Below are 22,416 nucleotides of genomic sequence, written 5' to 3'. Positions count from 1 at the left end.
TTTTCGGATTAAAAATTATTTATATTGGTTAACATTAAAGCTGCTGTGTATTTAAGGGATTAAATGCTTACGGAAAATGTAAAAACAAGTTATAAATTAAATCTAAGCGAATGAGCCCATTGTTCTATCAAAGGAAAAATCCTCAAAATAAGGAAAACAATAAAAGCTATAGATCGTGAAATAGTCAGTCGGCTACCTGTTTATATTATATACGAGCTATTTTTTTATGCAATTTCTGCTGTGTCTTGTTTTTTAAATGATGATATTTAATAATTTTAGGTAATTTCAATATCCCTTCTTACAAAAATTATGTTACATCTGTAGAAATTAACAATGGTTGTCTTAATTCCCTTGTTAATTTTGGTGATTTTTTTGGCATCACCCAATATAATAATGTCTTGAATAGGAACAACAGGCTTTTAGACTTGGTACTGAGTAGATTGCATATAACTGTCAATAAATCTGAAAATTATCTAATTACCGAGGATGCACATCATCTTCAATTAGATCTATCTTTTGTTTATAATTTTAAACAAAGAGTATGTAATAACCAAGCAAATCCCTATTTCAATTTCAAAAAAGCTAACTTTAATGCACTATATCATGATCTATCTAGTATTGATTGGACTTATTTATCTGATTACACAGATGTAAATGAGGTATGTTCTGAGTTTTACGAAAAATTACATACAATTTTCCTTCAAAGTGTTCCCCAAACAATCAGAAGAAAATCAACGTATCCTCCGTGGTTTAACAGAACCATAATAAATAACATTAAACTAAAATCGCGACTGTGGCGTCAGTTTAAGATCACAGGAAATATAACTTGTCTTGATGAATTCAGAGCTTTACGTTCGCATATTAAAAGGGATATTGATATTGCACACAAAGAATATGTTTTAAATGCGGAATCGCATATTAAATCTAAATCCTGGTAATTTTTGGTCTTTTTTACATAACTTAAAAAACACCTCAAGTATACCTAACTCAATGAATTATCATAATAGGGTTATTAATGATACAGATGGTATAGTAGATGCATTTGTTCACTTTTTTCAGTCTGCGTTTATTCGTTCATCTGTGTTTGACGAATCTAAGCCAGATTTTATACACAACAATGTGTCATCACTTAATATACCAGAGATTTCGGAGCAAGATGTCTATAAGGTACTTAAAAGTTTCAAAAATAAATTAACAACGGGTCCTGACGGAATTCCTGCTTTTTTACTAAATGACTGCACTACTTGCATTACCACTTAGAATTATTTTTAATTTATCTTTTAAATCTGCCACTTTTCCTGATATTTGAAAAAAGTCAAAAATATGTCCCATTTTCAAAACAGGAGACAGAATGAACATTGAAAATTATAGACCGATAGTTATTCTATGTAACTTTGGAAAACTGTTCGAAATGGTTATTTATGATATCGTTTGCTTCCATTCAAAAGCGCACAGGTATATCTTATTCACAACATNTTGCCCATTGCCGCCGCTATAAGAGCTGCCGTTCGCCCTTTATAGTTTGAACGAGAAAGAAACGCTATAAGTTTGACTATAATATAAATAGTGTTATTTTAAATAGATGCACACAATTTAAAGATCTAGGTGTTATCTTTGATGCAAAATTGACTTTTGCTCCCCATATTGATTATATTATATCTAACGCCTACAAGAATTTGGGTTCTATTATGAGGAATTCGCGATATTTTAGGGATGTTTCTACCCTTAAATTACTTTTTAATGCATTTGTCAGGCCGAAGTTAGAATACGCTTTCGTTATCTGGAATCCTCAATATGAGGTTCACATTTCTAACTTGGAGAAGGTTCAGAGAAAATTTGTCAAATATCTCAGTTTTCGAAATGATCATGTTTACCCACCTCAGGGTATTCCGCAGTTAGAACTGCTAAATAGATTTAACTTTAAAGAGTTGGTATTGCGTCGGGTCTATTTTTACATACTTTTTCTGTATAAACTATAGTCCTCGTATATATGTAGATTGCCCTGACATTTTGAGTAGTATTTACTTTAATATTCCTGGTGTTCGAACTCGCTCAAATGTATTATTTTATTTGTCAACTCCGAGAACAAATGTTCTTAAACATTCTCCAATTTATCAAATGTGTACATATTATGTAAATGATTATAGTACCGAATTTGATATTTTAAACTGTACCGTCAGTAATATAAGACGTTGTATTTTAAATTTAGATTTATAACCTGACCATCATTTTATATGTTACAATTTTAAATTATTTATAATATTTTATTAAACTATTTTGTGTTCACTTTGTAGTTATGTAATTAATTATTTTCGAATCTATTTTTCATGCTTTTTATGCTTTTTTATGTAGGTAATCGTTTATTGTTTCTCCTGCCCTTTAATTGGATTTATATCTGTCTGGGCAGCTGTACTTTAAATAAATAAATATACTTTTCTCATTTTTTGGCCAAAATAAAATTATGATTTGTAGAGTACTACCTGTATTTACTACAGTGGCTATATGCAAGACAGTGGCGACAATAGCGACTAAACCCCGCCCATCCGCCATGTTGCATCTAATGTCAAATTGAAAGTAACTTATAAAAAATAAATTAAGTACAAAAGTATTTTTCTTTTAAATTTTACGCACAGTTTTAGGCAAATAACTCCCTTGGAAAGTGACTTTAAATAATGAATGAATATAGAATCTACTTGCGCAATAGGGAAGGATAAATATATAATAATAACAACTATTGGTTTATATTTTCTAGGCAAGTAAATTTAAGCATACCTACATTACACAATGAAATTTATTGGGTTTACATTAGAAAAACGAATACTTAATACTAGTGATAGTATTTGTTACAATAAATGTCCAGCAACACTTTTACTTGCAAGCTTTTTGCATGCTTTTTGACATTTTTTGGAAGCTATTTTTAATCGGAACATAATAAATCTTTTAACAATTTTATTTTTGATCTGATGACAATTTGGTAGATCTAAATTTAAACCAGACATTTCTTTTAAGAAAAACTCTTTTAAATTTATGTTTTGTCAAGATACAATCGCAAAAAATGTTGTAAAACACTTTCCATCTGCAAGAAGAAACAAAATACCGCTTCATTGCAAAAAAGACTGAATGTTCTCTAAATCTCTTAAGTACGCTAAATTTTGAACNTTTTTTGGCTTGCCGCGGGCTATGCTTGCAGTAAATAGCAAATATGGGCACGTAAATGTAAACGAGTTATAGAAGAAGAGAAAAGAGAAGATTTTTAACGGTTTTTTCGATATATCTCGAAAAGTAACAAAGCAATCGATACTTTCAAAAAATCTGTCGATAGATCTTTTTAAAACCTACAACTTTCTCATTTAAAATTTTTCAATCCGTGCTATATTTTTTTAGTTATTTTAGAAAAACCGTTTTTTTCAACTTTGCGATTTTTTTTAACCATGTTCGCCATATTGGATCGAGTTTAAAGAACAAGAAACTCAATTTAAAATTTAATTTTCTATACGGTCATATTTTTTTTGTCCAGGTAATAATTTCTGTAAGCATTTCTCTATAATGCTTGGACTACATGGTTTTATTTCTGGAAGATCAACAACAACAAATCTTGTTACTATCACTAACTTCATACTTCTCTTCTTCTCTTTTGATAAGAATGGGCAAACGGATGTTATATATACAGATTTATCGAAAGCCATTGACAAACTTGATCATGGGCTATTGTTACATAAATTATCAAACTTGGGATTAACAACAAATTTTCTTAATGTTTTTTATTTCTTATTTAAACAATAGAATTCTCAATGTTCAATATCGGAGCTATAAATCTATTAACGTGTTGGCGACATCTGGAGTTCCGCAGGGATCGGTACTTGGGCCTCTCTTATTTATTATATTTATAAATGATATATTTAAAGCCATTCAGACACATACCCTCTTATATGCTGACGACATGAAGCTATTTGCATCTATTGAATCATTACAAGATTGTTATCGTTTACAACAAGAGTTGTCGAAAATAAATATATGGTGCCAAAATAATAAGTTGTCATTGAATATTTCCAAGTGTAACGTTATGAGTTTTACCAGAAAAAAAGTTGCTATTCAGTTTGTAACATTCACTATCCGTTTATAGTGAATATCACAGTTTTTTCATCTAAAAGCCAACCATCAAACAACTTCTTGAGACCTNTATAACTATCCTTTAGCACAGAATACCCAATAGTTTCACTAGTAATCACCAAAATTAAAATAAAACAATACAAATATTGAATAACACCATAAGAACGCTCCTGACACCATGATATTTCACAGATGAATTTGACACTGGATGCAACATGGCAGCTAAAATCACGTGGACCAATTAAAAATGATACACTCTATTGTCGCCACTGTCTTGTATAGAGTCACTGTACTATTTACTATTCTCGTATTTTGTGTTATTCCTATATATTATTAGTTGACGTTGACGGCTAACCAACTGTCACTGTACTTGTGTTGAGTTATTTCATTATAAGTTTGTCTGTTCCCACTGTACCATCATATTCGTTAAATAAAACCTATATTGGTTTACACTGGCGCCCGTAGATGAGAGGCCTATTGAATTCGTCAGCCGTCTCCTGAGTCCAGCAGAGCGCAACTATAGCTGCCTAGAGCGCGAGGCGTTAGCAGTGGTTTGGAGTGCTACCGAAAAGTTTCGTATCTACCTAGAATGTGCAGAAGTAATCATTGCCACTGATCATCAACCCGTACAGTGGTTGTTCTCCATTAAATCTCCTTCTGGCAGATTAGCCAGATGGGCAATGCGAATTCAAAGTCTAAACATGAAGGTAGTCTACACACCCAGAAGGATTAATGTCGTTGCTGATACCTTGTCAAGGCCAATTTGCGAACAGGAAGCTATAGCTTCGTGTGGAATTTCCTATGTAACCATTGAACTCCCGTCATTTAGCAAAGGTGACTTCAGGCAGAACCAGAAATATGATCCTGAACTCGACAATATCATTGTAGCCTTGGAAGGAGCAGACCAATTAAATGTGGCTCGGTGGACCGAAAGGGGATATTTAATGGCCAATGGTATTCTTTATCACTGGGATTCTGAACACAATTGTGACGAACCACAACTGGTGATCCCAGCAAGTCTTCGTGAAGATATATTAAGAAATGTCCATGACTCTGCTACGGGCGGACATTATGGAATAGACAGAACGATTCAGAAGATTGCTACTAACTACTACTTTGTTGGTATGCTACAAACTTGAAGCCTGCCGGATTATTGCAAACGCCTGCACCAGCGCAGCGTTTCGAGGTTATTTCCGTAGATTTATTTGGTCCATTACCTATAACGCCTCAAGGTAATCGCTGGATACTGATTGTAGAAGACATTGCGTCGAAATGGGTGGAACTATTCCCGTTGGAGATTGCATCTGCTGAGACGTGTACAAAAATCCTCATCAACGAAATCATCCTCAGGTTTGGCACTCCCCGGAAAATGATATCCGACAATGGAGTCCAATTTATAAGCGAGATAATGCAAAAAGTCATGTTCTGTTTCGGAATAAGTAATTCCTTTATACCTGCCTATCATCCTGAGAGTAATCCCGTTGAACGTAAAAACAGAGAACTCAAGACTCAACTAGCTATTCTGTCGCAGAATTTGCATCACCTCTGGGATACACATATATCCAGCATTAGATATGCCATTAATTCGACTGTGTGTAGTTCTACAGGATATACCCCCGCATATCTTACCTTTGGTAGAGAGCTACGAGCACCTCGGGACACTCTATACGACTTTCGACAAGTTCTAGACAACGACAATTTTGTTGCAGTAATTACTCCGTACCTTCGAGACCTAGAAAATACGCTTCGCCAATCGAAAGAGACTCTCATCAGAGAGTCTGCTGTTAATTACAAAATAGGACAGAAAGTACTGTTAAAAACTCATGTTTTGAGTAATGCCCAAATGGGAATCTCGTCGAAGTTGGCTCCTAAACGAGATGGGCCGTACCTGATTACCAAATTGGTAACACCCACAACTTATGAACTAAGTTCGATATCAGCTCCTACAGAAATAGTTGGACGATATCATGTCTCGGATTTGACCGAGTTTCGAGAACCAGAAGATGGTCAACCCTCCAAATTCTTACCAACGCCTTTGGTACCCAAGAAGAAGAGGGGACGGCCGAAGAAAACCTAGTAGACTTCCACTGTTTCCTGTACTTCGCCGGAGGACCGTATGCGTAGTACAGAGGGGGAGTGTGTAGAGAGAGTACTATTTACTATTCTCGTATTTTGTTTTATTCCTATATACAAGGTGATTCAGACTTATCCAAAAAAAAAATCTGGATGTTCGGGGGACTCTTACAAATATGATTTTGTAAAGAAAAAATCAAAAAGGGCAGTTCGAAAATAATTTAAAAATGCACTTCTGCACGGTACTGGAAACTGGACAAAAACTTGAAAGAATTTCGCAAGGAAAGGAATAAATAGAATTTTATAGCACCTATTTTATATCAGCAAATTCAACAGATTTTGCCGCTAATGTTATTATTAATTAATGAAATTAATTTGTGGTTTTAATTAATAAAATAATTTGACATACCTGATGTTACAATAACTGTTTAAAATTTTGTCCACCGACGTGTAAACACATTTGATCCTGTCTTACTAAGTTTCTATGAACTAACACAAATGTTGTCCTGCTTCACCATAACACCAATGTTTCACCATAATACAAATGTTGTCTCACTTCACCATGAATTAAAACGATATCCATCAACTCCGAGTTGCTATACACAAGCCATTTTTGCCACTAACTGGGTACTAAAAAGCTATTGTAAACACTACCGCAACGACGACTGCATTGGGAGTCGCAGACGCCACGTGGCTCGCACACGTATTGCGAATGACGCTAGAGACTACAGTTGTCCAGCGATGCAGTGTTTGAAAGTAGTCCAACTTAAAAAAAAATTTTTCTCGGAAACTATAAAGATTTTACAAAAATTTTTTTTACAATATTGACTCCATTTCTCATGCTGCATCTATTCCCAATTTTTTTTTGGATAAGTTGTGAATCACCCTGTATTATTAGTTGACGTTGACGGCTAACCAACTGTCACTGTACTTGTATTGAGTTATTTCAGTATAAGTTTGTATGTACCCACTGTACCATCATATTCGTTAAATAAAACCTATATTGGTTTTTGTGAAATAGAGATAATTTTTAATTTTCTCTTGGTTTTTTAAGACGCCTAAAGAAAATTCCTTTTTCAAATTACTTTTTCTATGGTGACCTAATAAATGAATTTTCACTTTGTTTAAAGTTGTCGAGATAACTGGCAAANGACCATCATTTTATATGTTATAATTTTAAATTATTTATAATATTTTATTAAACTATTTTGTGTTCACTTTGTAGTTATGTAATTAATTATTTTCGAATCTAATTTTCATGTATTATGCTTTTTTATGTAGGTAATCGTTTATTGTTTCTCCTGCCCTTTAATTGGATTTGTATCTGTCTGGGCAGCTGTACTTTAAATAAATAAATAAATAAATATACTTTTCTCATTTTTTGGTCAAAATAAAATTATGATTTGTAGAGAGAGTACTATTTACTATTCTCGTATTTTGTTTTATTCCTATATATTATTAGTTGACGTTGACGGCTAACCAACTGTCACTGTACTTGTGTTGAGTTATTTCAGTATAAGTTTGTAGGTTCCCACTGTACCATCATATTCGTTAAATAAAACCTATATTGGTTTACAGATTTTTATTTATACTAAACTATTTTAAAGTTTTTGTCAAATAGAGGCAATTTTTAATTTTCTCTTGTTTTCTTAAGACGCCTAAAGAAAATTCCTTTTTCAAATTACTTTTTCTGTGGTGACCTGATAAATGAATTTTCGCTTTGTTTAAAGTTGTCGAGATAACTGGCAAACATTTTTTTTAATTAGTAGTAAAAATCTTTCTCGGCTGTTTTTGGGGTGACACGAAAAATAATAATTGTTTTGTTTTTAAAAGCATATTTTAATTTAAACATTTTATTACAATTAAGATAAAAATGTAAAAAAATATTTTTAATTATTAGAATATACAAAAAATAAAATAAGTTGTTCGAAAAATACTACAAATTTTTTATTTGGAACTTGGTTGAAGAGTTCTGTTTGATTTTTAACTGAGTGATGTCAAAATATTACCTAAACTCCGATATACATATAGTAATATTATCAAAAATTATGGTTGACAAAAACTAATTATTTGTTTAATATATTGCACACGTATTCTTAAGTTCCTTTTTCTTAATTCAGGAAAATATAAAAGATTCTTTGATAATATATGGGTAAATTAAATTTAAGAAATGTATCTGTACCTATGTATGTACAGGGTCATCATACGCGACTATAACTTTGTTAGGTACCTGTAAAGATTTTGAACAAGTAACATATGATTTATACACTAGTTTTTCAAGAGGAACTCATCTCGTTTATCAAAAAAAAAATGTGCTTCACATTTCAGGATATAGATATCAACTCTGATTTTTCTTGTGGACTACCTACCTTGTGTATGTCTACATATTATACCAATGCTACTCCAGGATGACTAAAAGAATGTGCATAAGGTAATGTGTTAGGAGGAGACTATTGTTAGTAAACAATGAACAAAGCCAATCAAAACTTTGTCTAAATTATCTACACATATGGCACCTCATACCCATGTACAAAGTTAGTAATGACAACTTTAGAATGCAAAGTTCAATTGTTCTTTAATAGAAGAAATTAATTTACCCTAAAATATTAGTGAATAAATCATATTTCAGTTTTCTGATATCTAAAAACAAGGAAGTTAGAAATGAGTGTATTAACACTTTGGCTTGATAACTCTGTACTCTATATAAAATAGCAATATTATATTTTATGATTTAGTTCCAGTGCAACAAGTACCATATGTAATATTATTTATGGGCGAATTCTTAGCAACGGCTATTCTCATGTATATTGGTTGTATGGGATGTGTGTTGGAATTTCCTGGTGGTCCCATATTACCGGCATTTGCTTTCGGATTTGCAATTGTAGCATCTGTTCAAGTAAGTAAAGAGCATAGACACCTACTACTTTATTAGGCTCATCTGATTACTAAACTAAAAACTGGCGTTAGTTACTTTAAAATTTTACTCACCATCCATCAGTCTTTTTCTCTATTTGCAACATGTTAATATTTTATTTGTGATCTGTCCTATATTAGTTTTTATCTGTTATTGATATATCTACTTAATTTTGTTGCTACTCGAAAATTCACAAATATATTTAACACATAATATTGACAAAAAAAAAATATATTCTACGCAGTAAATGTAAAGAAAGTAAATGAAGATGTTTACATGAAATACCCTAGAATTAAAATAAAATGGTATCTCATATAATAAGTTGTATAATGCATTGACATAATAAGCAGTATATCAATGTCACACTTATTATGTTCTGATATTCTAAGCGATATTATGAACTAAGCCCACTAAGAACTAGGACGCCCATCTAAAAAAATGTTGGCTCTTGCGATTTTAATGATTTTTTTATATACGTATTGGGCTTCTAGTCGTACTTTCTTCGATAACTAATTTAGGATTTTTTTTTATTAAAAATATGGCAAGGTGGCATTCTTCAGCATCACTTAAAACTCCTGTGGCCCAAATTTCATCAATCTTTATTGAAGAAAAACTTTTTATTAACCTCAAAAGTTTTATTTAGTGAATTTTTGCTTCCGTTAAAAAATGCAGAAGGCATTGAATATACCTGAAAATTATTGTTAATCTACAAGACAAATTAAACTATTTATGTAAAAATAATAGTTAATAACATTTGTTTCAACAAATTCCATAAAAAAAATAATTGAAAGTTTAAAATATTCGGAAATAAACAAACAAATAAAAACAACTTAAATGTGATGCTGAAAGATGCTTGGAGTTCTTATATGGGCACAGGGGGGGTGTCTCAGTGACAATATTTTATTAAAATACACACTATATACAGGGTGAGTTTTTTTCGATGTTTAGTGTAGGGATCTGGGAAAGTAGCAGAAATATAAAAAAGCTTAAATGAGGAAAGATATGCAGTTTTATGATCCTTATTATATGTTACTTTTATTTTTTGAAAAAAACGTCATGGCTGTCTAGATATTTGGAAAAATCCGAATTCGGCTAATTCCTTCATATGCGTGTAGCTCCGTTGCTATTTATTTTACAAAAAAAATTTTATTTTCCGGTTTTTTGCGTTTTTATTAGGCCGTTTTGTTCAATTTGTTTGTTTGTGTTTCCTTTTTTTTTTTATTTCTTACATTTCCTTTTTTTTTTTTGCATGCCAGTTAGTTAGGGCTGGCTTTCTTTCTTTTTTTTTTCTAACTATCCCTACTATTTTTTCTTTGGTTGGCATGCATAAAGACATTTTTTTTTTTCTAGCTCATAGCTAACTATGGTTTAGCTAACTATGATCATAAAACTGCACATCTTTCCTCATTTAAACTTTTTTGTATCTCTGCTACTTTCCCAGATCCCTACACTAAACATCGAAAAAACTCACATTGTATAGCAATGAAACAACTTTTACGACTAACGGGGTATTTTATCTAAATTTTACGTTACTGATCGGAAAAAAAATCCTCTAATTCTACAACTTCTATTAAAAAAGTTTTTTTCTCGCCTTTCAAAGAATATACGATGATATATATTTGTAGAGAACATTAGCAGATCAAGTTGGTATTGATTTTGTTGCGTTGCCGCGGAAAATAGAATACTTTCAAAGTTCATTCATTAATTATCGACATACAGGTATGTACTTTATTATTTTTATACATATTTACTGTATTTATTTAATATACAGGGTGGTCCTTAAGTAATTGTACATAGAAGTTTGGTAGATTTGTGACTTGAAAATATTACGATTTGAGCCAACTTACCTTAATAAAATATTGATAATAAGAAAGATACAGGCTGTTAAAAGTGAAATTTCAAAATTTATTTTTCGCAATAACTTGAACATTTTTGGACATTTATACAAAACAATTTTTAACTGGGGGTTTCTTGGTATGAGAAATCATAATTTGGTAACTAATTTAATGTATCTTTTAGAGGGCGCTACATAAGCCACATATGTGGCATAAATATACGCTAAACTTTTTTGCCCATCAAGGTAGCGCTCTTTTGGGAAAAAAATATTAGAGGCACGGCATTGTAAGAACAAATATGTATACTTGTTAACAACCTCTAAACTTAACGAGTTTCGAGATAATCGAATTTTAAAAATCGGCTGCATAATTCTTCTTTAATTCATTACGAGAAATATTAACGTAGAAATCGTATAAGCTTATCATGTTTCTACATCAATGATGGATGAATATTAACGTAATAGTAGGTGTTGACATCAAAAATTTAAAAATTTTTAAAAATTAAAAAGCAGTTAAAATATAAGCTAAATAATCATAATTAGAAATGAATTTTACACATATTAAGAAAAGAAAACACTAAGCTAACTAACATTACAAGTTTAATTATGTCAAAGTAAGTATTCGATATGTCCACCATTCTCTTCGATGCATTTATCCATACGTTCCATAAAAGATGGCCTCATATTAAATAACATGATTGGTCCAAAAAAGAAACTGCAGTTGCATTTATTTCTTTCCAAAGTTGGTTGCGAGTGTTTCTGGGACTTTTATAAACAAGTTGATTCATTGCGCCCCATACGCCAAAATCGAGAGGATTAAAGTCTGGGTTACGTGCTGGCCAAGGGAAATGACTACCACGACCAATTCAGCGTTCAGGAAATTTGGTCTTTAAATATGTTCCGACTTCTCTCATATAATGAGGAGGTGCATCATCTTGTATGTCCACATATTTTGCCTGAAATTTAGTGACAATTCTTCCAAAAGATTAATGAAGTCATTTTGTAAAAAATGTAAGTAGTTCTCACCATTCAAAGTATGCAGGAAATCGTATGGCCCTAAAAAATGGTCACCAATGATCCCACACCATACATTTATTTTGAATTCGTGTTGAAAATATCTTTCTCTTTTAAAATGAGGATTTTCAATTTCCCAGATATGGTTATTTCTTAAATTAAAAATACCACGGCGGCTAAATGTTGCCTCGTCCGTAAATAATATTCTATTAAGGTAGGTGGGGTCAAGATTTTGCCTATTTCGGATATCACTTGCAAATTGGTATCTTAATGGTAGATCTGCTGGCAATAAACTTTGCACATGCGTAAAATGGTAGGGGTGATGTTTATCGAGATGTCTTTTTAAAACTGAAGTTTTACTGATTCCTAAAGCTGAAGATAACCTTCTTGTACTAACTTGAAGATCATCTGCAACGTGAACCAATTTCATCATCTTGATCAGGCGTAATGATTCCCGGTCGGCCTAAATTATCACGTTTAGGAGGAAATGAACCACTTTCGCCTAAATTCCTAAATAGATTTTCAAATGTTTGGTGATTAGGTTGCAGCCTGTTTGGATATCTTCTGAAATATTCCCATTTCGCAGTACGTCCGTTGAAATATTGCTGGCAGTAAATAGTAACCATATCTCTCATTTCTGTATTAGAGAAATTATTGTCTCGGCATTTTCTGTTATTCCTTAATTATCATAAATACTCAATTAAAACTTTTTTCAAACGTCATACATTATGAAAACAAGAAAGTTTAACTGTTAAAATCATTCGTGACTTCCGTTTACTACGTTACTATTTCTCGTAATGAATTAAAGAATTATGCAGCCGATTTTTAAAATTCGATTATCTCGAAAACCGTTAAGTTTAGAGGTTGTTAACAAGGATACATTTTTGTTCTTACAATGACGTGCCTTTAATATTTTTTTCCCAAAAGAGCGCTACCTTGATGGGCAAAAAAGTTTAGTGTACATTTATGCCACACATGTGGCTTATGTGGCGCCCTTTAAAAGATACATTAAATTAGATATCAAATTATGATTTCTCATACCAAAAAACCCCAAGATAATTTTTTTTTTGTATAAATGTCCAAAAATGTTCAAGTTATTGCGAAAAATAAATTTTGAAATTTCACTTTTGACACCTTGTATCTTTCTTATTATCAATATTTTATTAAGGCAAGTTGGCTCAAATCGTAATATTTTATAGTCACAAATCTATCATACTTCTATGTACAATTACTTAAGGGCCACCCTGTATATACTCAATGACAAAGTAGTTATGATTCTGATATTTGAGAAAGCTAGTAGAGATTGCAAATTGGAGGTACGACTTTATAGAAACAAATGATTTTTGTCAGTAACGAATATACAGGGTGTTTCTGAAATAAGAGCGTTCCTTGAAAAGAGTGATAGACGGCACAACAATGAGCAACTTTTATTAAGCCACTGATGGTCTAAATGTTTCTGTTTTGGAGAAAATTTATTAAGAAAATTAATCGTATATGTAAGCCGACCCTGTGCATCTTGTGCATGTGCATTGTGTGTTGCAGTATTACTCGCGACATTGGCCGAGAAGTGGGTGTATCTAACAGTACCGTGTGGCGGGAACAATTATTACACCTCTTTAAACTTAACCTTAACCTAATTACGCCCCTACAAAGAGTTCATGCATTAATTACCATTGTTTTTTGGCCCGTTTTGGATTTTTGCCGTTGTTTTTGCCCCCAATTGGCCGAGGTTCGGGTTTTTCCAACCAAGTTGTTTTTTCGGATTGATTTTTTTTTTCTTTGGGCGGGCTTCTTAATTTTTCCCAGGTTTCCTTTTTGTGTGACGCAAATCCTCACGTTGTACAGAGATTTCAATTCCATCAACGGTTTTCATTGAATGTGTGGTGTGGTGTTTTTGGTGACAGTATTTTGATCGCCGTTTTGGAAGCATGTTTATTAGCACATGGAAACATCATTGAATAATTTTTGTAGAGCATATCGTCTATTGGTAAGCCATTCGTTTATTCGTTTAATTTTTGTGTTACCTTTAAATGAGATTTTAATAAATTTCAACTTTTCCGAACTCAAAATTTAAACCGTCAAAACCGCCATCAGCGCTTTCGCACTGCGGCGCGCGCCAGCTTCGATATTAAAGGAACAGCTGACTGCCGCAATAGCGATGGCTTCAAATTTGTTTAAACCTTTGTGTGGAAATTTTTTTCAATTTAAAACGTTTTTTATCAGTTGCTTAACCCATTACAGGCTAAAACAAGAAAAACACATTTTTTAATAATTTTTTTTTATTAAAGTATATTCAACACACATACATTAAGACTAATTTACTATTGAAAAAAATCATAAACAGTATTTTGAAAAAAAACACGTAGGTACGTATACGCACCTTTGGCTGAAAACAGTTATTAAAATTAATAAAACTAAATTAGTTTTTTATGTGAAAATTTTCAAAGTAAGATGGATGCAAATGCACTTTACACAAATAAATAGTATTATTTTTGCGAAATCGACACTTTTTTCTTGCACTATTAACCTCCCTATTATATAATATGCCCCATATTGTCAAATTTGACTTCACCTGGTAGAGCGGATTGAGAGGGTCTTTCATGGGTTCAGTTGAATACTGCGGTATTTGAAGCAACATCGCTGTTTTCTGTATCTAAAGAGAGTGCTAAATCAGAAAGAAATTTTAGCTGAGATTTCGTTGTGCGCACAGTGTAAAGTGCATTTGCATTCAGCTTACTTTGAACATTTTCACATAAAAAACTAAAAACGTCATCTTCCAAATCATCATCACTATCTATACTTGGTTGTATTTCATACGTTCCTCCATTATCCGTCTGCAATTCCTCTTCTCCAATAATATTTTCATCAAAGTTTTCCTCATCTGTTTGTGGCGGCACATAAAAAATATCAACCAATTCAGCATTTTCACAGTCTGAATCCTCTTCTAACAAAGCAAGTAACTCTTTAGTGGTTAGTGCCCTTTTCATTTTCTATTTTGCCAAATGACTGCAATAATATAAACAAAATTATACCTCTATAGCTTCTATACAACTCAAAAATCTCTTACCTCATATTGGCACTAGATGTATCCAAAAAAATAACTATTATGCATTACAAAAAACTTTAGTTCAAACAATATTTTATACAAAACTACACTTTTTTACACAAAGGAAAACCAAGAAGTACACTCTGCTAATAATGAACTGATATATGTTCTGACAAGTCCTGTATTTTATATGCCAAGATTTGTCCAGACTTGCATAGGAATGAATAAATATGTCAATCGTTATCGGCCAAAGGTGCGCATACGCATCCACTACATATATGTATCATTATGACCATCGTTTTGAAAACATATGTAAAAAAACTACATGAGTATCAAAATAGATCTTTTATTTACGCCTGGCTCAAAAAAAATAGTCTGCTCATTTTTACTAACAGAACAATATATGTTTGAAAATGTGTTCTGAAGTTTTAAATATCGTATTTTCTTTAAAAAAATAATATTTAAACAATATTAATTTTAATTAAATAAAAATACTAGTACACTCTCTGGACTGTTGACATAAGATTCTGTAGGTAGGAAAGTATAGAATTTTACGGATGATCTAAAAAAAAATTAAAATAAAAGGGTGCGTTTACGCACCCTTGGCCGTTGATGGGTTAATAAAAGTCGCTTATTTTCGTGCCTTCTATCACCTTTTCAAGGAACGCACTTATTTCAGAAACACCCTGTATACATTGAAAGTGTCTTGTTTTCCATGGCAGCGGTGGAAAAAGCAGTAACAGACTTGATTGAACCATTGTTTTTACCGTTCAACATCGTTTGAACGGATATGAGAGATGATAACTTTCATATATTATAAAAAAAATACGTGTAACGCCCCGAATCGTGTCTATGTAAAATAAAAATCTCTCAAAAACTTGTATTACCAATGTTATTTTTGTCAAGAAATAGCTAATAGCATTGCAAACATCTGACAAATAGTTGATTATACCAAAACAGGCGATTACCTAGGAAAAAAATATATTGAATTCTTTATACAGCAGCGCTATCTACCAATATGAAAATATCTTTATGCCAAATTGAACCCTTTACTCCTCTGCTTATGGCTTTTTTAAATTTTATTTTTAATGCCGGTGGCATTGTAAAGTGGTATTTCAAATAAAATACCCTGTGGATACAGAGTATTTCATTTGCGAAGAATGAAATTTTGTAACGCTCGGAATAAACGGGACAATTAGCATTATTGAAAATATTAAAAAAAATCAAATCGATGCAATTTTTATTTGTCATACTTTTTGTATTATTATTATAAGAATCCGAGACTATTATCATTGACTTTATAAGCTAAATAACTATACAGGGTGTTAATTAAGTATGTACAATAAATTCAACAGACGATTATTTGAATGATTTTAAGACAAAAAGTTCATATAAGCATCAGTCCGCAGATGCTTCATTTTGAAGATACAGGGTGTTAAACTTTTGTAAAGAAATTGCTATTTCGTAAATATCTTAAATACCCTTTACCCAATTTTGTTGTTATTTTGCAGTGATATTTGTAGTGTTAAGGGGCTAATTTAACCCTAACTTGATTAGATTTAAGTCCAGTAGCGTCCCGAGCGGTACCTTAGCGAATATTTTTGACAAAAAAATGTACGCCACTGACTTTTTTGTAATTTTTATATATTTTTTTGAATTAAGCAACTAAAAATACAACTTTTTTGTCTCTTGAATGTTTTTCGTATCGTGATTAATTTTTGTCGAAAAAAAATAAAATCCACTTAATTGCATATCCTGAACCACACAAGAAACATTGGGAATAGTTTCTTTTAGAAATTATCATTTTTTTTATAATTTTTTATTAATAACATGTAACATCTAAATAACAAAGTACAAATAACATTGCCAAATTACAACAAAATTGAGTAAAACGTATTTAAGATATTTGCGAAATAGCAATTTTTTTACAAATGTTTAACACCATGTATTTTGAAAACGAAGCATCTGCGGACCAATGTTTATCAGAACTTATTATCTTAAAATCACTCTGTTGAATTTATTGTACATACTTAACTAACACCCTATATATGATTGTCTATAATTTTTTTATATATAGCTTTTATCAATCTTTTAGGTAGTAGGTCACATTACAGGATGCCACATGAATCCTGCAGTATCACTGGGCATATTAATTTTAGGGAAAATGGACTGGAAAATGTTTCTGGTATATTTACCGGCTCAGTATTTGGGAGGAATGGCTGGATATGCTGCCTTAAAGGTATATTGTGCACAAAAACCAGCATTACTTAAACTTACCATGTAAAAGTAACCCCACAGTAGATCTTGGAAAATTTTCAGTAAATTCTAGCAGCGCATTTACTAGGTTCATTTATACACCATCATTGTTAATATCTTTCTGCTTGACAACTTTTGGTCTAGTTATTAATAAATTTAAAATTTTTCTTTAATCACATTCCCCAAATCCCATGGTGTAAATATTTATTATATTTATTGCAGTAAGATACATTAGTAAATTTTAATGAAAAACTATTCGTCATATATTATTGGGGCCAAAATAAGACCATTTACCTAATCATAAGGTCTTAAGCGTTTATTATAAAATAGAAAGCTTTTCTCGAGTTTTCTGTATACGTAATTTTTTATATTTATATAAATTATATTAATTTTTTACTAGTTATCAGTTACCACTAATACATTTTGGATACAAGTCTGACATTAAAAATTTGACTTATTTAATAACAAAACTGACAATGCTCTGAGAAGAACCGGTTTGGAAGATATAAACAAAAATAAATTTGCGGTCATTGAACATAAGAACCATTTTTCTTATTTTTTGCAGTACTCTGCTTTTATAACTTATTGCACTTTATTTTCAATATCTTGTATTTGAATCCTGATTTTAAATATTTTCTTTTAAACCACAAATTTTAAATTCTTTTTTACCAATATATTATATACACTGTACACTGAGCTCGTAAAGTTTGGAATAAATTCGATAAATCGTTATTGAAGGGTTTTGACAGGAAATCCTCGGACACGTCAACTTTATTTTAAAAAATGTCACTTTTTTCAGCCATTGACTTTTTTTTGTTTTGTTTATTTTTGAACTATGACGTCATCGGCAATTTTTTTAAATGGCAACCCATATTTTTTTCCACGGATTTCGATAGAGCACATTTTTCTGAGTACGAATATGTCAAAAACGTATGACCTTCAAGATGGAAGTTTTCGAGATAATAGACAGTTTAAGTTGATTGTAGATGATCATGATACGAATTTAAGCATGCGCAACGGTCAAATTCTACGTATACGTTCACGTATCGGACACAACTTAAACTGTATTCGGTTCCAAAGTTTCAAGAATGTACCATGTACAAGGTATCGTGTGGGTCAAGTTTTTTAATAGCTTATCGAACATTTTAAGAGATTTTATGACAATTTGTTTAATTTTTTAAGTAATAATCAATCAACAACAATTTTAACAAATGAGAAAAGGTTTCTGTACAAAGGATAAATAATTAAAGTAAACAAGAAAATCAGAGGAAATTTTCAAAGCGACCTCCATTTACTTCTTGACAATATCCCATCCGCCACAGAAACTCCTGCAGAACCTTATCAAGAATATATGGTTGAATGGCTCGAATTTCATTGCGAATTCTGTCCTTTAATTTTTCAATGGTATTTGGTCTATTGAAATAGACTTTGTTCTTTAAATAGCCCCATAAAAAGTAGTCTAGGGGAGTGAGATCCGGAGATCTAGGGGGCCATTCGATAGTTCTTCTTCGACCAATCCAATGGTTAGCAAATATTTGGTTTAAATAGTCGCGAACGATCACTGCAAAATGAGGTGGTGCAACGTCTTGTTGGCACCATATCGTGTTATTGGGCAGATCGGGATCTACGTCATTTGGGTAAAGCACCGCAAGTGCAGGGACTAAATCGTCTCTTAAAAATTCAAAATATTTTTCACCTGTTAATGCGCCTTCAATGAAAAATGGACCCAAAATACGGTTACCGCTTGATTCTGAAGAAAAATATGTGTTTTTACCGTACAGTAGGAACAGCAATTTTTTAGCGGAGCTAGAGAACGAAGGCTTGCCCGAAAAAAAATGAAGTTAGACTTTTGCAATAGGGAATAGGCAATTTAGAAATTCACCTAACTTTTTTTACAGTCAGTGGGGTAGAAATATTTAAGAAAAAAGGGGTTCAGCTTCCCCATATCTCCGCACATGGATTACACTGTTAGTCATTGAAGGCTTCAGATTATGAGGGGTATGTAGTGTCGTATTCGTACCAAATTTAGGATTATTTCCTCCTACCATTTTTAAAATATTTGAAAAAAAATTCTTTCAACTTTTCAACACCCTGTATATCACGAAGGAAGCATTTTAGGCAAGAATTTTATATGAAGTACCCCTACTAATTTTAAGTCTTCTATCTGCTGGCGAAGTTTGTAACCTTATTTTTGTTACACCCTGTATATTTGATTTACAAAATTGACTTAGTAATCAAATTTCAGGCAATGATGCCCAGTGGTTACCAGATATGTGTATTGAAGCTAGCATATGGTGTAACGTTTATTCAAGTAAGTAACTGAATTCATTTTGCTGAATTAATGTATGAATGTTACATTCTAGGCGTTCTTTATAGAATTCACTGTCACTTTTGTTCTAATGTTAGTTGTCGCTGGTTCTATGGACACTAAGAATAGTATGAAAATCGATTCCTCCCCATTACGAATTGGACTGTCAATTAGTGGATTTATTTTTGCGGCGGTAAGTAGATACTTTCTGTTTCTAACGTTTGAAACTAAAAAAGTAATTGTAGCGGTAGATCAATAAAGCGAACAAATCTTAAAGTTCGTCTAATTGTAAAATTATTGTTAATAGTCGTGTCGAACACAAAGCGAGCCAGTAATGTAAATGTTTACAGCTCATAAAGTATAATAAATTGTAAAGATCTGGACTTCTACATGATACATAAGTTATATTTAACAATTAACAATATGTTTTGATTATTTTATTTTATATATTCTATACACTTTTAAAAGATGGTATGGATTATCTGTGAATATTCAAAATAGGAATACAATAGTCAAATGTACTCTACTGTACTGAACATTTTACGAATCTTTTGAAGATACAGGGTATAGAACAAATTATATGTTTCAAATTACATTTTGAAATAAAACATCTCACATATGTTGTCAAAATTATTTTTAAAATTACGGCCACCACATTCTCTTAATATAAAACGTAAATGTGTGATACCCTAATATTAAACTTCTCTAAATACGCTACGGGAAAAAATTAAGGGAACAAAAAAAATGTTTTAAACTTTTCGTTACTTTTGACTGGCTGTATTTCAGTGAAAAATGGTCGTATCGAGATAAAAAAAGCAGTTTCAAGCTTCAAGTTTCAAAATCTTTTGACAAAACAATTTTTTGAGCTCCGGTTAATGCACAACCATAGGCACGATAATAGCACGAGATAAAAAATTTCAATTTTCAATCCACGGGCCTATTTTCACCGAAACTGCATAGGTCAGTTAGCTTGATTCTTTAATTCTTTCCAAAACTTTAATCATTTAATTTGGAACAGAAAACGGTTCGATGGATCAACTTGTCAATTTATAGGGTTACTGTGGATATATTGAGCTGTAAAAATTTTGGTCTTTTATATCTGAAGACAAATATCCCAGTTTATAAAAAAACCGTAAAAAGTTTTGAAATTAATGTCAAGGATGAAAAAAGAAATTGTCAAAGCCGCCATGGATTTGCTGTACAATAATTTGTTGCCGAGATGATTAAAGGCAAAGGTGTTATTTTTCATTCAACTATCGATTTCTAGCCAACCAATAGTCGTAAACGGATCCTTTCAAAAAGCAAATTGAAGCTGAATCAACAAGTTATCTGACCTTTTCATTGATTGAATTCGAAAAAAATTCCGTGGAGACCGAAAAAAAAAAATTCTCGAGGTATTTATTTGACTGCTCTATAACTGTAGCCTCAAAATACTTTTTTTATCTCGACACGATCATTTTTCACTTATATGCAGGCTTTCAAAAATCATTAAAAAATTTATTTGTTCCCATAATTTTTTCCAGTAGTGTAGTGTCTCGGAGATATAAATCAATTTTAACTTATGATGAAAAATTCGCCATTGAAATTTGGCCAAATATGTTAGTTACACCCTGTACAAAATATTAACGTTCGATATGTTGCAGGCACCGTTCACATCAGCCGCTCTTAACCCAGCGAGGAGCCTTCCTCCTTCGTTACTAAATAACCATTGGGATTACCATTGGGTAAGAAAGATTATATAACAAATTTCAGTACGAATTCTTCCATAAATCAAATTTACCATATTTTAATAGTTATTTATAACATTTTATCTGCTCCCATAGTTAAAGAACTGTGAACCATAAAGATGGTTCATGAAATAAAGATTAGGTTTTATTTTTTGACATTTCTTAATCAATTAATTTTGACATTATTTGAAATCTTGCAAAGTCGCCTTGGTTGTTTGGATTTTGTCATTTCTAAGTGTTTATAAACAAAGTTAAATAAAAGTTGCAATTTTGCTGGTTTTGAATTATTATTTCTAAATGAGTGATTTTCAAATAGAATGTGCAGCAAATGCTGCCTGCGAATATTTATTGCCCGAGAAGTCGAAAGTGCGCTACGGACGAGCATATAAAAATTTCAAAGAATGGTGCCAGAACAAAAATACATGTGTTTCTGAAATGTCACTGTTAGCATATTTCATGGAGAAGTTAATAACTTTAAAGTCACCGGCGAGTTTGTGGAGTGAATACTCAATGATTAAGTCAACTATTTTCATAGAGGAGAGTGTGGATATATCAAAATACCCCAAACTGAGAGCATTTTTGAAACGTAAGAATGAAAAAGTCAAACGTTTTTACAAGAGAAACTTATTTTGAACAACGGCAATTTCAAAAATTTCGATGACATTATTGTAGTTACAATTCCTGAATCTAAAAATGGTATGTCACGTACGTTTACAATTACTTCTCGTCTGGTTTCTGTTTCTCACCTAGAAATTCTCAAGAAATAAATACTGAGATGTTTAAGAGGTCATTTAGTTATCAAATTTGCGATGTTTATAATAATTTGGATCAAGATATAAAAGAGAGCAATATATACTCATTCAAACGTAAATATAAAAGACTTTTATTTGAGCGGCAATATTATTAATAATACTACTATTTATTTGTGGTTAAATGTCATTACTAATAATTATTATTTAGGATTAGAATATTTATGTTAGTTAATAGGTTATGTTGAGTAGTGTGCACAACCTTGCTTGTGCAGACTAGACTTCGCCTTTTGTTCGACTTAATGGAAACTAGTTTGTGCAATATGTATGTTTGTTATAGAACAATAAAGACTATTATTATTATTATTATTATTATTATTATTAT

At 31.7% G+C, this 22,416-nt stretch overlaps 1 protein-coding gene across 2 annotated transcripts in view; it reads left to right on the top strand.

The window, feature by feature from the left end:
• LOC108911860 (aquaporin) overlaps positions 1-22,416 on the top strand; it is a 44,790-nt gene that overhangs the window by 7,213 nt on the left and 15,161 nt on the right. Inside the window, exons 2-6 of one of the 2 annotated variants that reach the window (XM_018716914.2) lie at positions 8,919-9,079; positions 17,087-17,230; positions 19,493-19,558; positions 19,611-19,748; positions 21,199-21,279. In XM_018716914.2, coding sequence (XP_018572430.1) covers positions 8,919-9,079; positions 17,087-17,230; positions 19,493-19,558; positions 19,611-19,748; positions 21,199-21,279 — 590 coding nt within the window. The remainder of the gene's footprint in view (positions 1-8,918; positions 9,080-17,086; positions 17,231-19,492; positions 19,559-19,610; positions 19,749-21,198; positions 21,280-22,416) is intronic. The other variant, XM_018716916.2, reaches the window with a different exon arrangement.

This window comes from Anoplophora glabripennis, unplaced genomic scaffold, assembly GCF_000390285.2.
Source record: "Anoplophora glabripennis isolate ALB-LARVAE unplaced genomic scaffold, Agla_2.0 scaffold768, whole genome shotgun sequence".
NCBI lineage: Eukaryota > Metazoa > Arthropoda > Insecta > Coleoptera > Cerambycidae > Anoplophora > Anoplophora glabripennis.
Note: the sequence above shows the minus strand (reverse complement) of the source record. Positions and strands in the feature narration are given on the sequence as shown.